A 20162-nucleotide genomic window follows, 5' to 3' on the forward strand; every position below is an offset into this window, starting at 1 on the left:
TGTTGGTCTCAGAGCTCACTGCCTTTTCTGCTGACTGCAGTGAAAACCGGTTGGCTAATTCTGCTTTTCACAGTCTGTCTGCATTTCAACTTGCTTTCCTCATCAGGGATATTTCCCTGAGAAAGACAGGAGAGGATAATTGGCTAATCAGTATGGAGAACGGCATCCTGCAGGGAAGCTGGGGAGTTCAGAGGCCACACACCCTCACTCCCTCACCCCTCTACGCTGTCCTCCTATGAAAACTCAAGCCTACGGAAATTGTCTTCCGCTTATTATCAGGATGCTCTAGCAACTTGGGGCCTAGCACCTCATCCTGTTTGAAAGAAAACACGCCCTGGGAACTTTACCATGAAAAAAGAAACGTTTCTGTGAGAATGAATTTATACAGCATGAACTCTGTCTTGAATTCCCTTTAAAAAAGGAGGTGGGGAGTGGAAACGCCCCGTCAGAAAATTGTCCCATGCACAGGACCGATTTACGATGAGGACAGAGCCTGATATTAGAACGGAACAGGCACGGATTACTGGCCATGCTGATTCCATGGCTGGCCAAAGAGTCACGGCACACTCCTCCAACAAAAGCAGCCCCTGCCTCCTTCCTGTTTGACTCCCCCGACCCCTACACCGACCCTGCCTCAGGGCGGCCTCCATGCCCTGCCCAGAGCAGCCGCGGCCATCAGATCGCACGTCGAGAAGGCCCTAACGTCTGTGGCCATCAGATCACACATTGAAAAGGCCTTAACATAACCAAACAGATTTCCTCTCAAGCAGCCCCTCCTCCTCAGACACCAGCAGCCCAGGACGCCATGGCACACCTTTGGGTCACTGATCTAGAGAACGTGATACAGGAAGCCAGGAAGAGTGCAGACAAGGAAGACATCTGCATCTCACCCGATTTAACCTGCATGTCACCTGATTTAACCTCGTGATCAAGTGGCAAGGCAGCCCTGAGGCTCAGTAAAGAGTCGTGAAGAAAGAACCTCATATATTCTCCGAGGTATTCCAGAAACAGAGCATTGAAAGCGACATCTAAGTGCTACAGGCAGCTGCACACACTGAAGCTTTCTTTAGTCTAGAAAGCACATTTCTAGGCTCTTCCTCATGAAATGTGATTCCTGTCTATGGGCAGATGCAATGTCTGCTATGAAGAATATACGTGTGTGTGTGTATACATTGATTTAGAGATATTTTAGTGGACTGGATGATGAATATAAACCATACCTTGCTAGGTATTATATATCTATTTACGATATATTTCTCAAATCACAGGAATCCAAAAAATATCATAACATAAAAAGATCTGATAATAGAAAAATCTATGACCATTGAACAATAACTTTCTTAACTTTAGCATAACAAGGGGATTTTTAATTAGTGTGAACTTAGTCTGTAATGATGTATTCTGAAAACAAAATTCTTCACGCAAAAGACCAGCCTATGTTAGGTCTACTGTATAATAAATATAAGTTTGCTTAATTAAATATGAACTTAATCTGAAATGAGTTTCTCAGGTATTATCCCCTGTTGTTCAAATAAGCAGAAGGTGATCAGGAGAACATGAGTTCCATTACAAGGAAAACCATGCAAAGTGTTTGATTATCTATCCACCACCTATAGAAAATAATATCATCTTAATTAGCCTCAGTTTCTAATTTGCATGATGAGAGAAAAAGAGCTTCTGCCCTATACGTCTTCTGCAATCAATGTGAAGACCAAACTCAGTAACGTGATTAAATATGCCTGTTGGAAACTGACGTTATTGGTACTATTTTGATTCACGTAAACAACAATGCTGGAGGATCCTTGAAATTAAAATAAATACTTAACCTTAAATTATAAATAATAGTCCTTCTATAACCTGTGGGTTCTTATTGTAATAATCTGGGAGTTTGTATACGTTTGTTTTATCTAAAACAAAACCTCTTAGTAAAGTCCACATTTCAGTTTATTATAGAAGTGAAAATGCTCGACTGGATGAACAAATAATGGCATCCAGCCGGGATAAGTCACCTGAGACTTTCTCTCTACTCGCGAGGCTGAGGCCAGCGTGAACTTGTCCCAGCAGCTCCATCACGATGCCCTGGTTTCTGCAGTCAGATGGGCACCTGTGTCACTCACACTAGGCTCCGTGCTCTGACCACGTGGCTTCCTTTTAACCTCAGGTCATTGTCTCTGCTGCTATGTGTTAGAAAAGGGGTACAATCAACTTTAGGGGAATCTGTTGCTGGCCCAGGGACATAGCAGTCACTGTGAGTGTCACCCAAGGAACACGAAAGGCCAGCCTCAGGATGCTGACTCAGAGCTCCAGCACTCAGACACAGAACGGGACCCCCAGCTTTTAGGGAATGCATGGTTTCTGCCAAGCCTCTGGAAGGGACAAAAGGACATCTCTGGTAGGCACCGTATAGAATCTCCTGTGCTTACACTGCACATCTCACATTAAAAATGCTGCTGTCATGGCAGACATTTACATTCGTTGATAGAGATTTTGGCACTACATTTAACAGTAAGGTAAAATATAACATGCTCAACAGCGAGAATATTCAAACAGGAGATGGGCTGATGTACGCCTTTCAAAGCCCTCAATACATTAAACTAGGAGTTTGATCACGTAAAATGACTGCTCTGACAACAGAGTTATCCTGTTCCTTTGATATAGAAGCTGCTTGGAGATTTCTGACCCTGACGGGGTATAAGAGACCAGAAGATATTCCATCCAGCTGGAGAACCTGCAGGTGACGTTGGCTAAATGTGGTGTTGAAACACCCAGGTGGGGCTCCCCCAGTGGAGGCATCTTTCTCCGAGAGAAAGGCTTCGTGAGTGTGTCTCCAGGAATCAGGCCTCTCAGGTGATTAATTCTTGGGAGAAATGCATTTGTTTGCCTTAGAAATCAAACAAGCCTTCGGTGTCCCTCCAGAGAAGCTGTGGCAATGGAAACCTGGTGGAAGGTCCCCACAGGGCATGCAAATGCTGTTGGTCCTAAGTGGCTGCCTGGGACCTGGGATTCTCATGAGAGGCTCTCTGAAAGGGAGTGGAGTATCACGCTCTACTGCCAGGATGCTCAGTAAACTGGGTGCACCTGTCTCACACCGCTAGCAGGTAGGTTATCTCACAACATCTCACTGTGGCTGCAGCCTTCCTGAGTAGTTCATTTGATTCCTTTAAAGGTCACGTCATAGGTGATAATAGAAGTTATTTCCTTGGGAGCCAACCGCTGAACATGAATTCTGAAACCAGACACCCCACAATTGACTACGAATTATTTCACGGTCCTGCTACCTCTCACAACTGTTTGCTTTCGGCACCTCCTGTCTTCCGTGCTCTGGACTCAGCACTTGCTGACCACCTGAGAGGTGACCACCTGAGACTGACCACCTGAAACTGACCACCTGAGAGGTGGTCACCACGCCAGGTCTGGCCACAGAGCTAGAAATCCTAGGTCCTGAGGCACAATCAGCCATTGTTCCTTTGCGGCGCTGTCACACATCCACTGGGTGCCCATTTACTCACATTATTCTGGCAAAAATGTCTTTAATTCTAGTTTGCTTTCTGGCTTTTAAAAACAATTACGTCCTAAGTGTTCAAGTCAGAATAAACAAAGCCTACGCAGTCACATTCTCAAACTGTTTCAATAAGGGCTTCTGACTACCTTTCAAAGTACATCACTTCGTACTTTTAAAGAAATATTTAAATTTGACCATACACTAAAACTGAATTTTAAATTCTAGAAAATGGAGAGCAAAACCTGGTTAAGGTCCCTGGTGTAAACGATACCTATTTACAGATTTCCTATCTTAATCGTCACACCAAACACGAATGCCTCCTGCTTTCCAAACGGCATGAGAACGTGAAACGGCCACACTGTAACCATCTTTCTGGTAAGCCCTGGTCAGGTTACAGATCATCAATCAGCCTCCACGATTAATGAGGTCCCTCAAAACCACACTCACTTAATACAGTGTTCAGAAATAATTTGCCAGGTTGATCTACTTTCCAAATATTTTACTATACAAATCTATCATTTTAATTCTTACCATCTCATTAATGACACTGGTGCCTCGTGTCCCCGGTAGATTTAATAGCAATGACGGAAAGTCTGTTGATATGTTCTGATAGGCTTCTCCGAGACCCAGCATTCTACCATAGACAGACAAAAAATCTTGGGAGACTAATTTTAATTTACATAATGCATGTGTGTGTGCATATGCATCTATGTGTATATATACATATCTAATATGTGTGTGTGCATATGCATCTATGTGTATATATACATATCTAATGTGTGTGTGTGCATATGCATCTATGTGTATATATATCTATGTGTGTGTACATATGCATCTATGTGTACATACACATATCTATCTTCTATATGTCTATCTGTGCCTGTGTATTTATGTACATGTAAGTGATGGATTCTTTGCATTAGAATCTTAAGCCACTGTCACAATCTAGGATTATTTCCTAAAATTCAGGTTTCCTAGTACAAACTCCTCTGACTTCTGAAGGAGGAGTGGTAATTTAAGCCTGCCCATGAGATTAGCAACAAGCAACTCACATCTCCCTGATGTATGGAGGGACCTGATGTACGGAGGGACCTGATGTATGGAGGGGACCTGATGTACGGAGGGACCTGATGTACGGAGGGACCTGATGTACGGAGGGACCTGATGTATGGAGGGACCTGATGTACGGAGGGACCTGATGTATGGAGGGGACCTGATGTATGGAGGGGACCTGATGTACGGACCCACTGGCTCAAACAACCACCCTTTGTGTCCAGAAATTAGTCCTCCTGGAAATCAGACTCTTGAAGAACTTTTGAGCCCAAGGGAGAAGGGCAAGAAAGAAAATTCCCTTCCCTTTCAACATGTTTGGGCATTTCTATGAGGAAAACCCTAAGCCAATAAAGATGATAGCTAGGCTTTGCAAAAAAACGAACAAGCAAGCAAACAAACAAACCACAAAACTCCCACCTCTTTCCTCAGAAGCAATGACTTCTATGAAAGCGTTAGTTTTGAAGTTGTATTGTGTGTCAGATAGTGACAGAACACTGGATATGAAAACCACGTCACCGTAAATGCACTGCCGGGAACATCCCCAACACCTAGCACGGCGGCCTTCTCCCCCACGTCTCAGGGCACCGGAAACCCCAGACCAGAAACACAGCTCTCACATATGGAAGCAGATGACGGGCTGATTGATTATCATATAGCAATAGTACTTCCTTTGATCCCAACTACGTGACCATCACTAAAGCAAAGCTTTGGCAATCTACAGACAAAACTCACTTTGCTGGTTGATGTACCAGTAGTTAGGCAGGAGTTCCAACTCCCCTAAGGAGGTACCTGGGCTAAGCCATTCCAACAACACTGTTTTGCCCAATCATTGTATCTCATGGATAGAGCATTCAAGAAAAAGTAAAATTAAAGACCAGGTCTGCTAACTTAACTTCCTTGATACATTTTGTTAAGATAATCAGAAAGGTACACCATAAATATCTCAGCAAATTACTGACAACCAACCTGAATAAAAATTAGACTGACATAAAATCTGAAGTGTAACAGAGAATCTGAAGAATTCTTCAATAGAAGTGTTCAGTTCACCTAAGAGGTTAATTTTCTCAGTATTGACCAAGCAGAATGATTTCTTTATATGCCAATCATTCATAGTAACAGCCGGCAATTCACCTTGAACAGTGGACCCAAATCACGACTTGTTATTTCGCTAATATTTTAAAGATTACCGTTTTCTTCTTCCTCCTCTTCCTCCTCCTCCTCCTCCTCCTCTTCCTCTTCTTCATCCTCCACATCTTCTCCATCCTCGTCATCGTCCTCATCCTCCTCCTCGATCTCCTCCTCCTCCTCCCGGTCCCCCTCCTCATCCTCCTCGTCCTCATCCCCTGGCTCCTCATTGTCCTCGGAGTACTCCTCCCCCTCATCCTCCTCCTTCTCGTCCATGTCCTCAGTCCCATCACTGTCATCACACTCGTCCACTGAGGAGCTGTCTGCTTTCACGGCAAATGGCTTTCGTTTAGGAGCAGGTTCCTGGGGCTGTTTATCTTGTGTTTTTCTTTTTTTCGCCAAGGGACAACCATATACACTAATAAAAAAAAAAAAGAGAGAAGGCAGGAGAGAGAGAGAAAAAAAAAAAAGATCTGTGTTACTGTCTTTTAAAATCAGACCAATGGGAGCCTTGATCAAGGTACTTAAAGGCTTATCATGAATGTCATCCATACAAACACCAGAGAGACATAAACACACACGTCCCCCGAAGTGTGCTGGAATCTGTTAATGAAGTGATGGTGTGAATAAATACAGCTCATATTTGTCTCGTTACCATTCACATTTAGTCCGAGTCTCCTAGTTCCTCATTCCTACAATTCCAGAGATTCTACGAAAATTCATGAGGTTGGTTTGCATAACGTACATAACATGCAATTGACAATACAAATTTAATTTATGAAACATTTTACCAAATATATACTATGTATAATATACATCTGAAGCAAGATTTATTTTAATCCCATTATATTTACATACATATTTATGTAAAATATAAAAATGTCTATGTCGTGAAAGAGCTTTGGATATATTTGGATTTGTATATTTTATGGATTAAATTAGATCTTTAGACTTGATAACCTCCTGAAACAAGATGAGCCATAGGGCTTGTCAACGTTATTATGAAAGCAACTGCATCATTCAAAGTTGTGCAGAACTTCCTCAGTCTTAGATGTTGTTAGTCCCACGCCAGCATTCCAGAAAACAACTTCAGTGTTAGCGGTAATCACCACTAAATCATGCTGAAATCAGGCTTGGACAAGACCCTTCCTTACAGCAGAAGCTTACAGTCTTTCCTTGAGAAAGAATGATTTTTTTTATTATTATTATACTTTAAGTTTGAGGGTACATGTGCACAACATGAGGTTTGTTACATATGTATACATGTGCTATGTTGGTGTGCTGCACCCATTAACTCATCATTTACAGTAGGTGTATCTCCTAATGCTGTCCCTCCCCCCTTCCCCCACCCCACGACAGGCCCTGGTGTGTGATGTTCGCCACCCTGTGTCCAAGTGTTCTCACTGAGAAAGAACGATTTTCAAAGCCACATTACAAATTCACTTTTGTTCTAGAAATAATATATATATTACAAAAAAAAATAGGTGTGATAGGGAAGACATAGAGGCAAACTACCACAAGCAAACACTCCTTTTATGCAGAACGAGATGTGTGGCCTCTCTCACTGGCCCGTGGTTCTGCAGGGTGAGACGTGTGGCCTCTCTCACTGGCCCATGGCTCTGCAGGGTGAGACGTGTGGCCTCTCTCACTGGCCCATGGCTCTGCAGGGTGAGACGTGTGGCCTCTCTCACTGGCCTGTGGTTCTGCAGGGTGAGATGTGTGGCCTCTCTCACTGGCCCATGGCTCTGCAGGGTGAGACGTGTGGCCTCTCTCACTGGCCTGTGGTTCTGCAGGGTGAGATGTGTGGCCTCTCTCACTGGCCCACGGTTCTGCAGGGTGAGATGTGTGGCCTCTCTCACTGGCCCGTGGTTCTGCAGGGTGGGATGTGTGGCCTCTCTCACTGGCCCGTGGTTCTGCAGGGCGAGATGTGTGGCCTCTCTCACTGGCCCACGGTTCTGCAGGGTGGGATGTGTGGCCTCTCTCACTGGCCCACGGTTCTGCAGGGTGAGATGTGTGGCCTCTCTCACTGGCCCGTGGTTCTGCAGGGTGGGATGTGTGGCCTCTCTCACTGGCCCGTGGTTTTGCACGGTGAGATGTGTGGCCTCTCTCACTGGCCCGTGGTTCTGCAGGGTGGGATGTGTGGCCTCTCTCACTGGCCCGTGGTTCTGCAGGGTGAGATGTGTGGCCTCTCTCACTGGTCCACTGTTCTGCAGGGTGAGATGTGTGGCCTCTCTCACTGGCCCGTGGTTCTGCAGGGGGGTCCTGCACACCCTGACTAGCTTGGCTTTGAATCTGGGATCGTGAATCATCATTCAGTCATGACCCCAACCAGTGTTTACTATTTGGGCGACTCCTCTATGGTGGGTCCTGGGCTATGCTGGAGTTTAGAGATGAGTGGCACAGATCCTCACACGAAGGCTTTATGCTCTAACGAGGGACTTAGACAAGTCAGAAATACCATTTTAGAACCACTCCCTTCTGTGTACACTGTGCGCCAAACACCCGGCATGTCAGAGACACTCCACAGGCATTTGCGGAATGAAGGGATGAACCGTGAGAAATCCCATGATGAAAATGTGCAGAGGGTTCTATGTCCTGTACACAGAGGGCAGGCATGCATGGGTGCTAGCAAGGCTGTCAGGAAGAGGTGAGGCTGCTGATGAGCTTTCACAGACACATAAAGGATGTCTGGGAGGGAAAGAAAGCATTTCAATACATCCCAATTAAAACAATCTGCAAAAGACATGAACATACGTAAGAACACCACAGGCTCACAAAACTGAAACACACACAAACCCCGAAGGCTGGGGCACAGAGTGTGTGCAGCGGGGCTGGGCCGGGGGTAGAGGTTAGAGTGGAGAGTCAGGTGGGGTCAGATCAACCTCATGGATGAATGATGGGACTCTGGATTCTGACCCACGAAACAGGGAGTGATTCGAGTTCTTTTAAGCATTCAATAATGCAATGAAAATGCATGTTGGATAGGTAATGGCAGGGTGCAAAGCGGACGACAGAGGAGAGGAGGTGCAGGCTAGAGATGCAGGGAGCAGAAGACAGCCAGTGCCATGTTCAGACGGGGACTGAGATGAGAAGGTGAGCTGAGGAGGGTGCCTAGATCATCAGACAGACGAGAGAGGCCAGGAGGACCAAGGGCCACGAGGGAGCTTCTTGGTGCAGTCAGACCCTGGGTAAGAAGGTGCTGGGAGAGAGTGTGGGAGGAGGACACGGTGCGTACGGGCCAGGAGGAGCTTGCGTTGCCCACGGCAGGTCTTGTTGACTGACTGACTTTGGACAGATGTTCAACCTTACACATGAATATCATCTGCTGTAAAGTCACACAAATGCTAATCTCACATGGCTGCATTAAGGATGAGATGAAGAAAAAAAAATTTATATATATGTAAAGAAGTTAGTAGTGTACCTGGCACCTACTAGGTACTCAATGAATGATAGGAACTGCTGTGTAATAGTGGTAATAATAAGAAACTTTTGCTATTTTTAAATTTTTATTCAGGTATCCGATTATCCAACAAATATGTCACCCCTGAAAGTTTTGGAAACTAATGATTGTCCTGTTTGTTTCTTCTATCAATACTTCTAAAACAGTTTAGACCAATTACACTAGTGAAAGTGAAGATAAACAGTTTTGTGTTTCTTAGGAAACCAGTTTTTCTTGATGCGTAGTGGTTCGTGGCCTGTTAGGAACTGGGCCACATAGCAGGAGGGGGCGGCAGGCAAGTGAGCAAAGCTTCTTCTGTATTTACAGCCACTCCCTATTGCTCACAAGAACACCTGAGCTCTGCCTCCTGTCAGATCAGTAGCCACATCAGATTCTCACAGGAGCTTGAACCCTGTTGAGAATGGTGCATGGGAGGGATCTAGGTTGCGGCTCCTTATGAGAATCTAATGCCTGATGATCTGTCACTGTCTCCCGTCACCCCAGATGGGACATCTAGTTGCAGAAAAACAAGCTCCCACTGGTTCTACATGATGGTGAGTTGTAAAATTATTTCATCATATATTACAATGTAGTAATAAAAATAAAGTGCACAAAAAATGTAATGCACTTGAATTACATCCTCTCCACCCCCAAACCGTGGAAAAGCTGTCTTCCATGAAACCGGTCCCTGGGGCCAGAAAGGATGGGGACCGCTGCCCTGGAAGACACAAGCATGGGGTACGGACTTCATTTCCACCTTGCTGCGTCACTCAGGGAGTCCCTTCATCAATTTGGATGTCACTTTTTAAATTTGTAAGATGAGGGCAGTTAGATGACTTCTAAGTCTCTGTCAGCCCTGAAACACTAGGGTGAAATGTTATCATCCCTTAAAAACATAATAAGCAAAACGAGAATAACAATTTTAATAACCAGATAATTCAAGAAAAAAATTCGATAGTCTACATAACATTTCAAACATGAAATACACAGATTTCTGAGATTCCTTTTATGCAAACATTTTCATTTGTGAAAGGATAATCTGAGATAATCATCTCAGAGCCAGCCATACCTTCATGCTGAATTACCACCGGACAACCTGTGAAGTCTAAGCCCAACACCAACCGACCTCCTCAGAGGGCCGCCTGTATCTGAGTGGACTGGTTCCGGTGGACACCTTCTGTGTTTGTCCAGATAGCAGATAGTAGATGCAGCTGTGCATGGATGGTTCCTCCAGAGCCTGCCCTCAGTGTCTCGGGTCATGACGACTGGGGCTCTTCCCAGTTTCCTTCTCCTTTGTCAGTGAGTCAATGCGTTTGTTTGACACTGTCTGTTCTGCATTGAGGCCACCTGCACAGCACCGTTCACTAAACAGGTAACTAGGCCTACCGGTGACCATCTATGAGTCCCGAGTGCTGGGAAATGACGTCACCCCACCTGGCTTGGAGGTGAGGTGACTGGAAGCTTCCTCCAAGGGTGTAAGCTGGGGCTCCTGTTTCATTTTCTCCTTGCTCATTCACACGCACAGCCGCCCTCCTTTTCAAGACGGCTCACTTGTGCTCAGACTGTGCGATGTTGGCGCTGTGAGGTTTCGAGCAGGGGAGTGGAGATTTTCCTTAAAACGGACGCTGCAGTTAGAAGTGAGCACACCTGGGCTTCACTCATGATCACCTGGGACCGCTGAGACTTTGGAGGACAGCGTGTCTGGCTAGGAGGACGTCTGGGAGGATGGGGTCCGGGCCGTAGCGCATTGCTGTGGTGGGTTTCTGAGTCCCAACCTTGGAGAGCGTGTCTGGGCCATCCAGGCGTGGGAGGCGGGCTGCCTCCTGCTCACGCGTCCTCTGAACTCCCCTGTACCCGCAGCGACTGGCTCCCTTGCAGGGGGCCCTGCCCACTTTCATTGCCTTTCCATCTCCTGGTAGCTGCCATGGCTCCTGCTCCATTTGAACTTGCTGGGCATGGGAAGGTGGTGGACGAAGAGGGACAATAAATAAGCAAGAGTAGAAAAAAAAAAAACGAGTTGCTCAAGACAGTTGGAGAAGGTGAGTGTGCATGGAAAGGCAAGCACACGTGGAAAAGAAAGTGAAGCATTCATCTGGTCTCCGCCAGGACAATATTGGTATAATCCTACCAAGCAGCGTTTGGTTTAATACACAAAACATTTCACAAACAGCCTGAGCGTAACCAGGGTGGTGATGTGGAGACCACACCACACGACCAGGGGCCTGAGCTCCAGGCTTGGTGAGCACCTCTTTGAGCACGTGGACTCTGGCTGGGCCTTGGTTTACCTATCAATGTAACAGAAGCAGCAGCAGTTCCTTTACTGCTCTAAAGCTTTACATGTTTTAAATTTCCTAAATGATTCCCTTCTCGTGGTGGGAACTTTCTGATGAAGTGTAGGTTTCAGTCCCTTCTAGTCTTCCATTTTTACTTGGATTGGTTTTACTTCCCTAGCCCTACATTTTGCAAACCCTTGGATTCAGCACTGCAACCTTTGGAATCATCTGGCCTCAAACTTCCAGTGCTTCCTGCCATTCGACATGGTTCATTGCTCAAGATTTGCTCTCTGTTAACGTAAAGTGTGAATACAATCATACCTCCAACTACAAACAAGTACCCTCCATCCCTTCTCTATCTGACCCATTCTCCTATGCAGTTCCTGGTATCTACTTCCACGGTGACAACACATTCAACTGCCAGGCACATTCCATGCCATCTGTGTTCAACTCCACGTGGCTCGAGGCCCTGCTCAAATCAACAGAGCCCTCTTGGTCTCCAAAGGCTTAGAATATTTCAAATGTCGATGGTCCAGACGTGCTCTCCAAGGTTGGGACTCAGAAACCCACCACAGCAATGCCCGGCGGCCTGGACCCCATCCTGGAACATGAGTTTGGGGAGCGTGGATCCCCCTACCCACGTATTCTGCAAACAGAGTGTCTGCTGACGGGGCGGTGATTTGGAAGGAGAGAGGATGTGGAGGCACTGGTGGTGCTGCCCAGCCACACCCATGAAGGGCTCAGCCCAGCACTGCGGCCTCGTCCAAGACCTCAGCTGACCGTGTCAGTGCCTCAGAGATGCTGTGCGGCTCCGGCCACCTCTGTGGCTACTGCAACCCCCAAGGCACAAAGGCGACCCTTCGTATTTGAACATCATTCTGAAAGACTGAGTTCAACATCTGCAATGCACGGACAGAATGATGTTTACTCACATATCCTCTCCTGGATTTATATCTCTTTTTAGGATAGATGATATTTTAAGATTCCAAAAATAATGAACTTTTTTCACACAGTTGATTGTAAATATGATCACTTATAAGATCACGGTAGCTCAATAGTTCTCGGTTGACAAAAAGTCCCTCCCGTCATTTTTCCGGAGTGTGTCCATAACATGATTCTCAATGCAGAAACAGGACAGGGAAGCCAGCAGTGGCCTCATCTCACAGAAAGCCACGCTGTCTTATCCTTGGACTTCTCACAATTCAGCAGCAGCCAGCGACAGGAGGGGAAGTCCAAAACGCTTTGGGTACAGTGAAAAGGCAAACGCATGCTGGATTAGAAACGAGAAAACCTGGGCTTTCGGTGTTTTCACCCTGTTCAGGTTACATCGGGTTACACATGGAGGCCTGGCATCCCGTTGCCCCCACCAGCTCCGAGCCGGCCTGGGCCGCGCCTCCTGGGCCCATGCTGATGCCTCACGCTGTCTTTTTGCTGTTGCAGCTTTCACGGTCCTTTTGTGGTTAACTCGGTGTCAACAACTTCTAGTCTTTCGCTTCTGGTTATTCTAGAAAACCAGTTGCTGGCCATGGCTTTCCCTCATAAACTCATACACACAAAACATTATGTAGTGAGTTCTCACGCTTCCATGTCATGTACAACTGTCTTTTATTGAATGTTTTGTTTATCCAATTTTAATATAAACAGGGATAAGTTCTCAAGTAACTGAAAACCAAACTTGGCAGCGTGTCCTCTGCTCCCAGCTGCTGTTATCACCGCCGTGGAGAGAGGAATGCAGTGAGGGTGGGAAGCATCCTGTGTGCGGGCCTTTCCCACCGGAGAGTGGGGCTCGGAACATCAGGGTGACCGACCAGTCGGCTCAGAGGCCCGACAGTGATTCCCCCACCACCGCCTCTTTTAGAGGTGGTATGTTTCTTGTCTTGCTTCAATGTTAAAACACTTATTTTGGAGTAATTTTTAACGTATTTAAAGTGCATTTGAATATAATTCCGGAGCGCTGGTTTTAAACCCGCTCAGTTAGTATCAGCACAGCTTAGAAAGCACTTCCTGTGTGTCTGGCATCTTCTAAAATCTCTCCATAAACAAATCCATTCAACCCTCTCGGTGACCTGCGAGGTAGATTCCGCTGTAATTCCTGACTTGGAGGGACAGAGATTTTTTGAGTCACTTGCTTGAAATCACAGAGCTGAGTAACGGTGGAGGCGGCAGGTGCAAACCCCTTCTCCATGTCCTGATTTTCTGATCTCTAAAGGGAGACATTAATCCGACCCTATTTCTTACTGGACCATGGTAAGGATCTCTCTAAATGAGAACATCTATTTTTCCCTAATGCCTGTTACATAGTAAGCAGGTGCCACATAAATATGTGCTGAGTGAACACATTGCATGATTGATTTATTCCTTTATTTGGAAAGCACGTCACTGAGCAATACAGACCTACTCCCAACCTCATGGGACACAGAGACACACACAGTTACCCTGCCAGAGAGGACAGAGGAGGCTTCACAGGGGACCAAGATGGGGGTGGGGTAGGGAGGAGACTGAGACAGAGACACAGCACAGAGAGATGCAGAGAGACCGAGGGACCCAGAGGGCGAGTTTCAGGGTGGCTGCATGGGCAGGAGGTGGTCAGAGGCCGGAGATGTGAGGGGGCAGGCAGTCAGGGCCTCCCAGGTGCTGTTCCTCCCAGGAGCCGTGGGAGCTCTGGACAGTGTAGACAGTGGGATTACCTCCACACAGTTGACTCAGGGCTGTGAAACCATCAGAGGAGGATAGGACAGCTCGATGGTGGAAGGCCATTTGAGGAGCAGTGTCAGGTCACAGGTTGGCCTGGGAAGGTACAGGCAGCATGTGCAGGAGTGAGGTGAGGGGAGAGGTGTGGGACGCAGCCTGGTTTCCAGCTCAGATCACTGGCAGGTGGAGGTGTGTGCACTGGTGCGGAAGACACAGGAGACTCAGGTCTTTGCTGGCTCGGGTTTGGTTGGGAAGAGAGGCTTACAGGTGCTTCTCTATAATCTCTTCTTTTACAGATGCACAAATACCATGTTTCTCTAGGGTTGCTAAATTGGAGGCGTCTCAGCTTAGGTGACCTCTAGAAGGGCTGAAGTGTTGGTTTGGGGCAGTCAGGGGGTGGCCGTTACAGACAAGATGGGGAAAGAGGCAGTTTCCTGGGAAGAGCGAGGGCTCCACCCTGAACCCTTAAGGACACAGGGGTTTGGGGACTGGGGACGGAAGAAGGGACCAGCAGAGGGGCAGAGATGAAGAGGTCGGGGGTGGGTCCAGGGAGCATGATGCTGGCCCAGGAGACACAACCCACAGACCCTCATTCACACCCACAGGAAACAGAGAACTTGGGGTAACCCAGGAGACACAACCTCAGACCCTTGGTCACATCCACAGGAAACAGAGAACTTGGGGTAACCCAGGAGACACAACCTCAGACCCTTGGTCACATCCACAGGAAACAGAGAAGGCTGGGGTCGCCACCCGGATCTGAGTGGTCCACGAACAGCAGCCAGAGCCACGTAAATGTCAGTAATATCTGCACAAGGTCTGTGTGCCTCGCCAAGTCGCTTGAGGGTCTGCACCTGTTTAACCCTGGGAGCTGTATTTGTCTCAGCCTCAGCCTATCCATCTGTGAGATGAAGGGTGGTGCCCATGTTACACACTTAGGGCAGCAAATGAAAAACAGTCCACGTGAAACACCCAACGACTAGCAAGCAGGGCTGCTTTCCAAATCTGAGTTCTCCTTTTCTTATTTCCTTTCTCCTCATGTCTTAAGAACAGCTGATATCCCTTCTTACCACTAGCCCTTTAGAGGGTTATTCTTATATGTTTCTAGAATATATAAAAGCACTTAAAAAGATATCAGAAATAGTTGAAATCATTGAACTATGCAATTAAATAGCTAGCATTTCCAACTTCTTCTAAAACGTATACACTAATAAAACCAATTCAGTTTTAACTACATATTCTTTCATTTTTAAATATTACTTTAAATATATTTTAGCATCTTTTAAAGTTATTTTTTTCTCTGTATTGTTACAAAGGTGTAGCTGATTTGAAAGCTATGTATTTTCTTAAACTTGATAGACATGTTCTATACATGAAAAACATTCACCAAATAATTGTTTAAAATGTTTACTTGACCCTCTTAGGGAATTTTTTAAAAAAATCTGTTTCTGGAATGCAGGGAGTTGTTTTTTTATCTTTTAAAAGTCACTTTAAATGATATAGCTGGTTATTAAATATTTATTATCTTGAATAGTAATTCAAGATTCAAATAAAGTTACAATAATCACTAAATTTAATCTCTTTCAACTCCAGAAAACGAGTTATTTTCAACTCAATAATGGGGGTAAAGGTACCTCTCGGGCTTTGACCATTTGTCAATGCATGCAGACGCACATCTCGGAGGTGGATAAAGGGCAAATGGGAGGCTCGCATGCACGTTTTCCAAACCAGCTTTCCAGGAGACATGGTTCTCTGACTGCTGGGATTGTTTCTTCTATGTTTATTTTTTTCTTCTTGAAATTCCAGTTCACACTTCCCAAAGTGTGTCTCTGTTCCTTTAAAGCTGAAAGACTTGAACTAATGTGAACCCTTGTATGCCGGGTCAACCCTCCCCCCCACTCCGCCCCAGTCATCCGCACCAACAATGCTCCTTCTTCCTCCTTCCTTCCTTTCTTTCCCTTCCCTCCTTCCTTCCCTTCCCTCCTTCTTTCCCTTACCTCCTTCCTTCCCTCCTTCCCTCCCTCTCTTCCCTTCCTTCCTTCCTCCCCTCCCTTCCCTTCCCTTACCTCTTTCCTTCCCTTCCCTCCTTCCTTCCCTTCCCTCCTTCTTTCCCTTTCCTCCTTTCCTCCCTCCCTCCCTCTCTCTCCCTTCCTTTCTCCCTCCCACCCTCTTTTCCTTCCTTCCTTCCTCCCTTCCCTTCTTCCCTCCCTTCCCTCCTTCCTTCCCTCCCTCCCTCTCCCTTTCTTCCTCCCTTCCTTCCTTATGTCCTTCCTTCCTTCCTCCCTTCCTTACATCCTTCCTTCTTTCCTCCCTCCTTCCCTTCCTTTCCATTCCCTTCCCTTTCCTCCCTCCCTCACTCCCTCCCTCCCTCTCTTCCCTCCCTTCTTCCCTTCCTCCCTTCCTTCCTTCTTTCCTCTTTCTTCTTTCCTTCCACCCACCTCCACAGGCTCAGGTGATCCTCTCACCTCAGCCTACCAAGTAGCTAGGACCACAGGGATATACTACCAAGCTCAGCTAATGTTTGTATTTTTGTAGAGATGGAGTTTTGCCATGTTGCCGGGGCTGGTCTTGAACTCCTGGGCTCAAGTGATCCACCTGCCTTGGCCTCCCAAAGTGCTGGGATTACAGGCATGAGCCACCACGCCCAGTCTCTACTTAATTGTTAAGAAGTTAAACTATTTGGTCACCCCTTTGCTGTACCATTTGAGATTCCACTGAGTGTCCACCTTCGCCCTTCCCGATTGCTGCCCATTTTCCATCATTCTCACCCCAGAGCTCTATGCTCATTATGATTCTTCTTGCTGGAATGTTCTCTCCTACTGATCCTTTAAGACTCATCTCAAGTCCCCTTCACCACGGTGTCATTCCTGCTCATCCTGGAATTCAGGGTCCTGTGGCATTAGCAACTCTGTGTCGCTGGACATTTACCATCTAAGTGTCAACCGCCTCCCGGTGCTCTTGATTTTCCATGTGTGCTTATCCTATTGCCTCAGTTTAGCTGTTTTCTTTTTGGTTTAGAGCCTTTGCCATCTAATTAATTCGTCCAAGTCCCATGGTGCGAAGCAAAGGTGTGGGTGTTCAGTACCTTGTTTCCACTGACTGAGTGGATTGACTGGTCTGCCAGTGCTTAGGTGTGTTTCTATCAGCACCTGCTTTTCAGGAAATCATACTGCCTCTTTCCTGTCAAAACAAAACTCACTGCCCTTGCCACCCGCAAGACTAGAATGTTGATAATGTTACCACAGAAGTATTCTAACCATCTACCTCGTGGCAGTGAGACTGGCGAACTCAGCTGCTGTATGAATATACTCGGGTTACCAGGGTGCTCCAAGTGATGTTCCATTTTAGTGAAAGACCTCAGAAGGTTGACGGGGCTCCCTGGAGTGTCCCGCTTGCTACAAGCTAGTGACTGGGACTCTACTTACTAGTGCAACACCCTCAGGACAGGAGAAATCTGGTGGAGGGATAAAGCTTGAAAATCACCTAATCCATCTTTTCACCTAGAAAATAAAGTGGCATGCACAAAGTCAAAGCCTCAGGTCGTGCCGAGCTGGACATTCCACCCTCTAAGCAAGCACCTCTCCTGCCAGGCCAACACAAACGCTGAAGTCACTGTGAGTCAGAAAACACACTGCAAATGGGAGCCTGAGCAGCCACTGCTGCTGGCACTCACTGCCCGTTAGACGCCACGGCCACGGCCACTGTCTGTTAGACATCCCAGCCACGGCCGCTGCCTGTTAGATGTCCTGGCCACGGCCACTGCCTGTTAGACGCCCCAGCCACGGTCACGTAGAGGAACGTGTCCAGAGAGGAAACTGCGGAAAACAAACACCACACCTGCAGTCAGTCTGTCCCAGTGACATTTTCAGTGTGGTCTTTGTGACCACGCATACGTCCACACCAGTGCTCTACGTCAGGAAGGCGCTAGGACACATCGAACGTTAGCATAGCAGTACAGATGATGAGACTGCACTTAGTGCACCCATGAAGAGATTCTCTGCTTCGTGTGCTGTGTTCACAGCAATCACTGTGACAACATCAGCAGCAAGTGGCTGCTCTACCTTCCACTGTCAGGAGTCCTCAAAGACGGCACAGGTGCCGTTCTCTTTTCCAGGGACCCCTGAAGTTACAGCAGTACCACCACCTTGAATGACAGTAATTACAATTGATTTGAAAAAGTGAGAAACAAGCTTTATAAACATGTATGATTCTGGCCGAGTGCAGTGGCTCATGCCTGTAATCCCAGCACTTTGGGAGTGGATCACCGGAGATCAGAAGTTTGAGGCCAGCCAGGCCAAACTTGGTCTCTACTTAATAAAAAAAGAAGGAAAGAAAGAGAGAGAGAGAGAAAAGAAATAAAGAAAGAAAGAAAAGGAAAGAAGGAAGGAAGGAAGGAAGGAAGGAAGAAAGGAAGGGAAGGAAGAAGGAAGGAAGGAAGGAAGGAAGGGAAGGAAGGAAATTAGCCGGGCACGGTGGTGTGCACCTGTAATCCCAGCTACTCAGGAGGCTGAGGCAGGAGAATCTCTTAAACCTAGGAGGCAGAGCCAAGATCAGGCCACTGCACTCCAGCTTGGGGTACAGACAGAGACTCCACCTCAAAAAAAAAAAAAAAGTATGATTCTACCTGCTATGTGTTTGCACCAGGGAAAAGTTATAAGAAAATACAGAAAAAAAAAAAAAAGGCTAAAGATGCCCCTTCTTTAGATGTTCAGGACAGAGGACTTTGTCTTGGTGTGGTTGGTAAGAAATTATTCAGTTGTGAAATATGTAAAATTCTGGTACTTGAATGATTAGATGTTTCTTTTTTTAGTTTGGTGATGGAGATATACATCTGAACACTCTTAGCTCAAAGAATTATGATCATGCCTACAATCATATATAAATATATTATATGTAAAATATTATATATACACACCACACTACACTCTATGCAGGCAAAATATGCCTCTCTAGAGAGATCATTAAGCTTATTAAATATGCATTTTCTAGCAAGTTATTGCAAGCAAAATACCAGCTGTTGCTCCACATAGATTTCCAAAGTTGCTCAACAGTTTAATGGGCATCAGGCTACAAATAATAAACCTTAAAACCTGGTTATTATAAAGAGGATTAAGAATGTTTGCTGCATGGTATCTCCCCAATTTTAATTTCTGTGGTAATGGACAGTTACAAGTTGTCGTGTCTGCACATTTTGTTGAAGCATAACCTTGTAACTGAACCCATCTGTCCTGGGGTGCCTATGTGGTGTTTGATAATATCTTGGCTGGACACAGCTATTCGTATCCTATTTATGCACTTTCCAAATGACCATTAGAAATACTTGTCCAAGGAAAGCTCATGAGATTTCTTAATTGTGCATGCTGCCCCACTGTAAAGTCACCATGTGTGGAAATATAGCTTGGGTTGTGTATTTAATAGAGCTTAATATGACCGCTTTTGTTATATTTGTCATGGAATACGATGTTCCAAGCTGTAGATCTTCATCATCCCTAGTACTTACTATCTATCTATCTATCTATCTATCTATCTATCTATCTATCTATCTATCTATCTATCTATCTATCATCTATCCATTTATCTTCGTATCTACCTATGATTTATCTACCTTTCTATCTACCTATCTATATATCTGATCTTTCTATCTATCTACCTATCTTACCATCTATCTATCTGCCTATCTACCTAGCTGTCTATCTACCTAACTATCTGACTATCTATCCTATTCTATCTATCTGTCCTATTCTATTCTATCTATCTTCTATCACCAATCATCTATCATCAATCATCCATCTATCTATCTATCTATCTATCTATCTATCTATCTATCTATCATCATCATCATCATTATCCATCTTCTTTCTAAACTCAGTTGACAAGAGATATAAGATTTTCTTGTGACAGGCAATACTGGTTTTGGACAGGCAATTCTTCTCACACAGTAATCTAGTGAAAAGAAAAAAAAACCCACGTTTCAAATGGAAATGGGGTAGAATCTTACAGGAAATGTGTCTTGAGGACAAGTTCAAAATATCCATTGTGCCTCCTCTTTCTAGAGTCTGTGTTCTCTAATTCAGTGTCT

At 45.8% G+C, this 20162-nt stretch overlaps 1 protein-coding gene across 31 annotated transcripts in view; it reads right to left on the minus strand.

Moving 5' to 3' along the window:
• LOC105497564 (myelin transcription factor 1 like) overlaps window positions 1-20162 on the minus strand; it is a 533126-nt gene that overhangs the window by 145663 nt on the left and 367301 nt on the right. For all 31 annotated transcript variants that reach the window (XM_071076157.1, XM_071076158.1, XM_071076139.1 and 28 more), the window contains one exon: window positions 5743-6098. In XM_071076157.1, coding sequence (XP_070932258.1) covers window positions 5743-6098 — 356 coding nt within the window. The remainder of the gene's footprint in view (window positions 1-5742; window positions 6099-20162) is intronic.

Source organism: Macaca nemestrina, chromosome 13 (assembly GCF_043159975.1).
Source record: "Macaca nemestrina isolate mMacNem1 chromosome 13, mMacNem.hap1, whole genome shotgun sequence".
Lineage (NCBI taxonomy): Eukaryota > Metazoa > Chordata > Mammalia > Primates > Cercopithecidae > Macaca > Macaca nemestrina.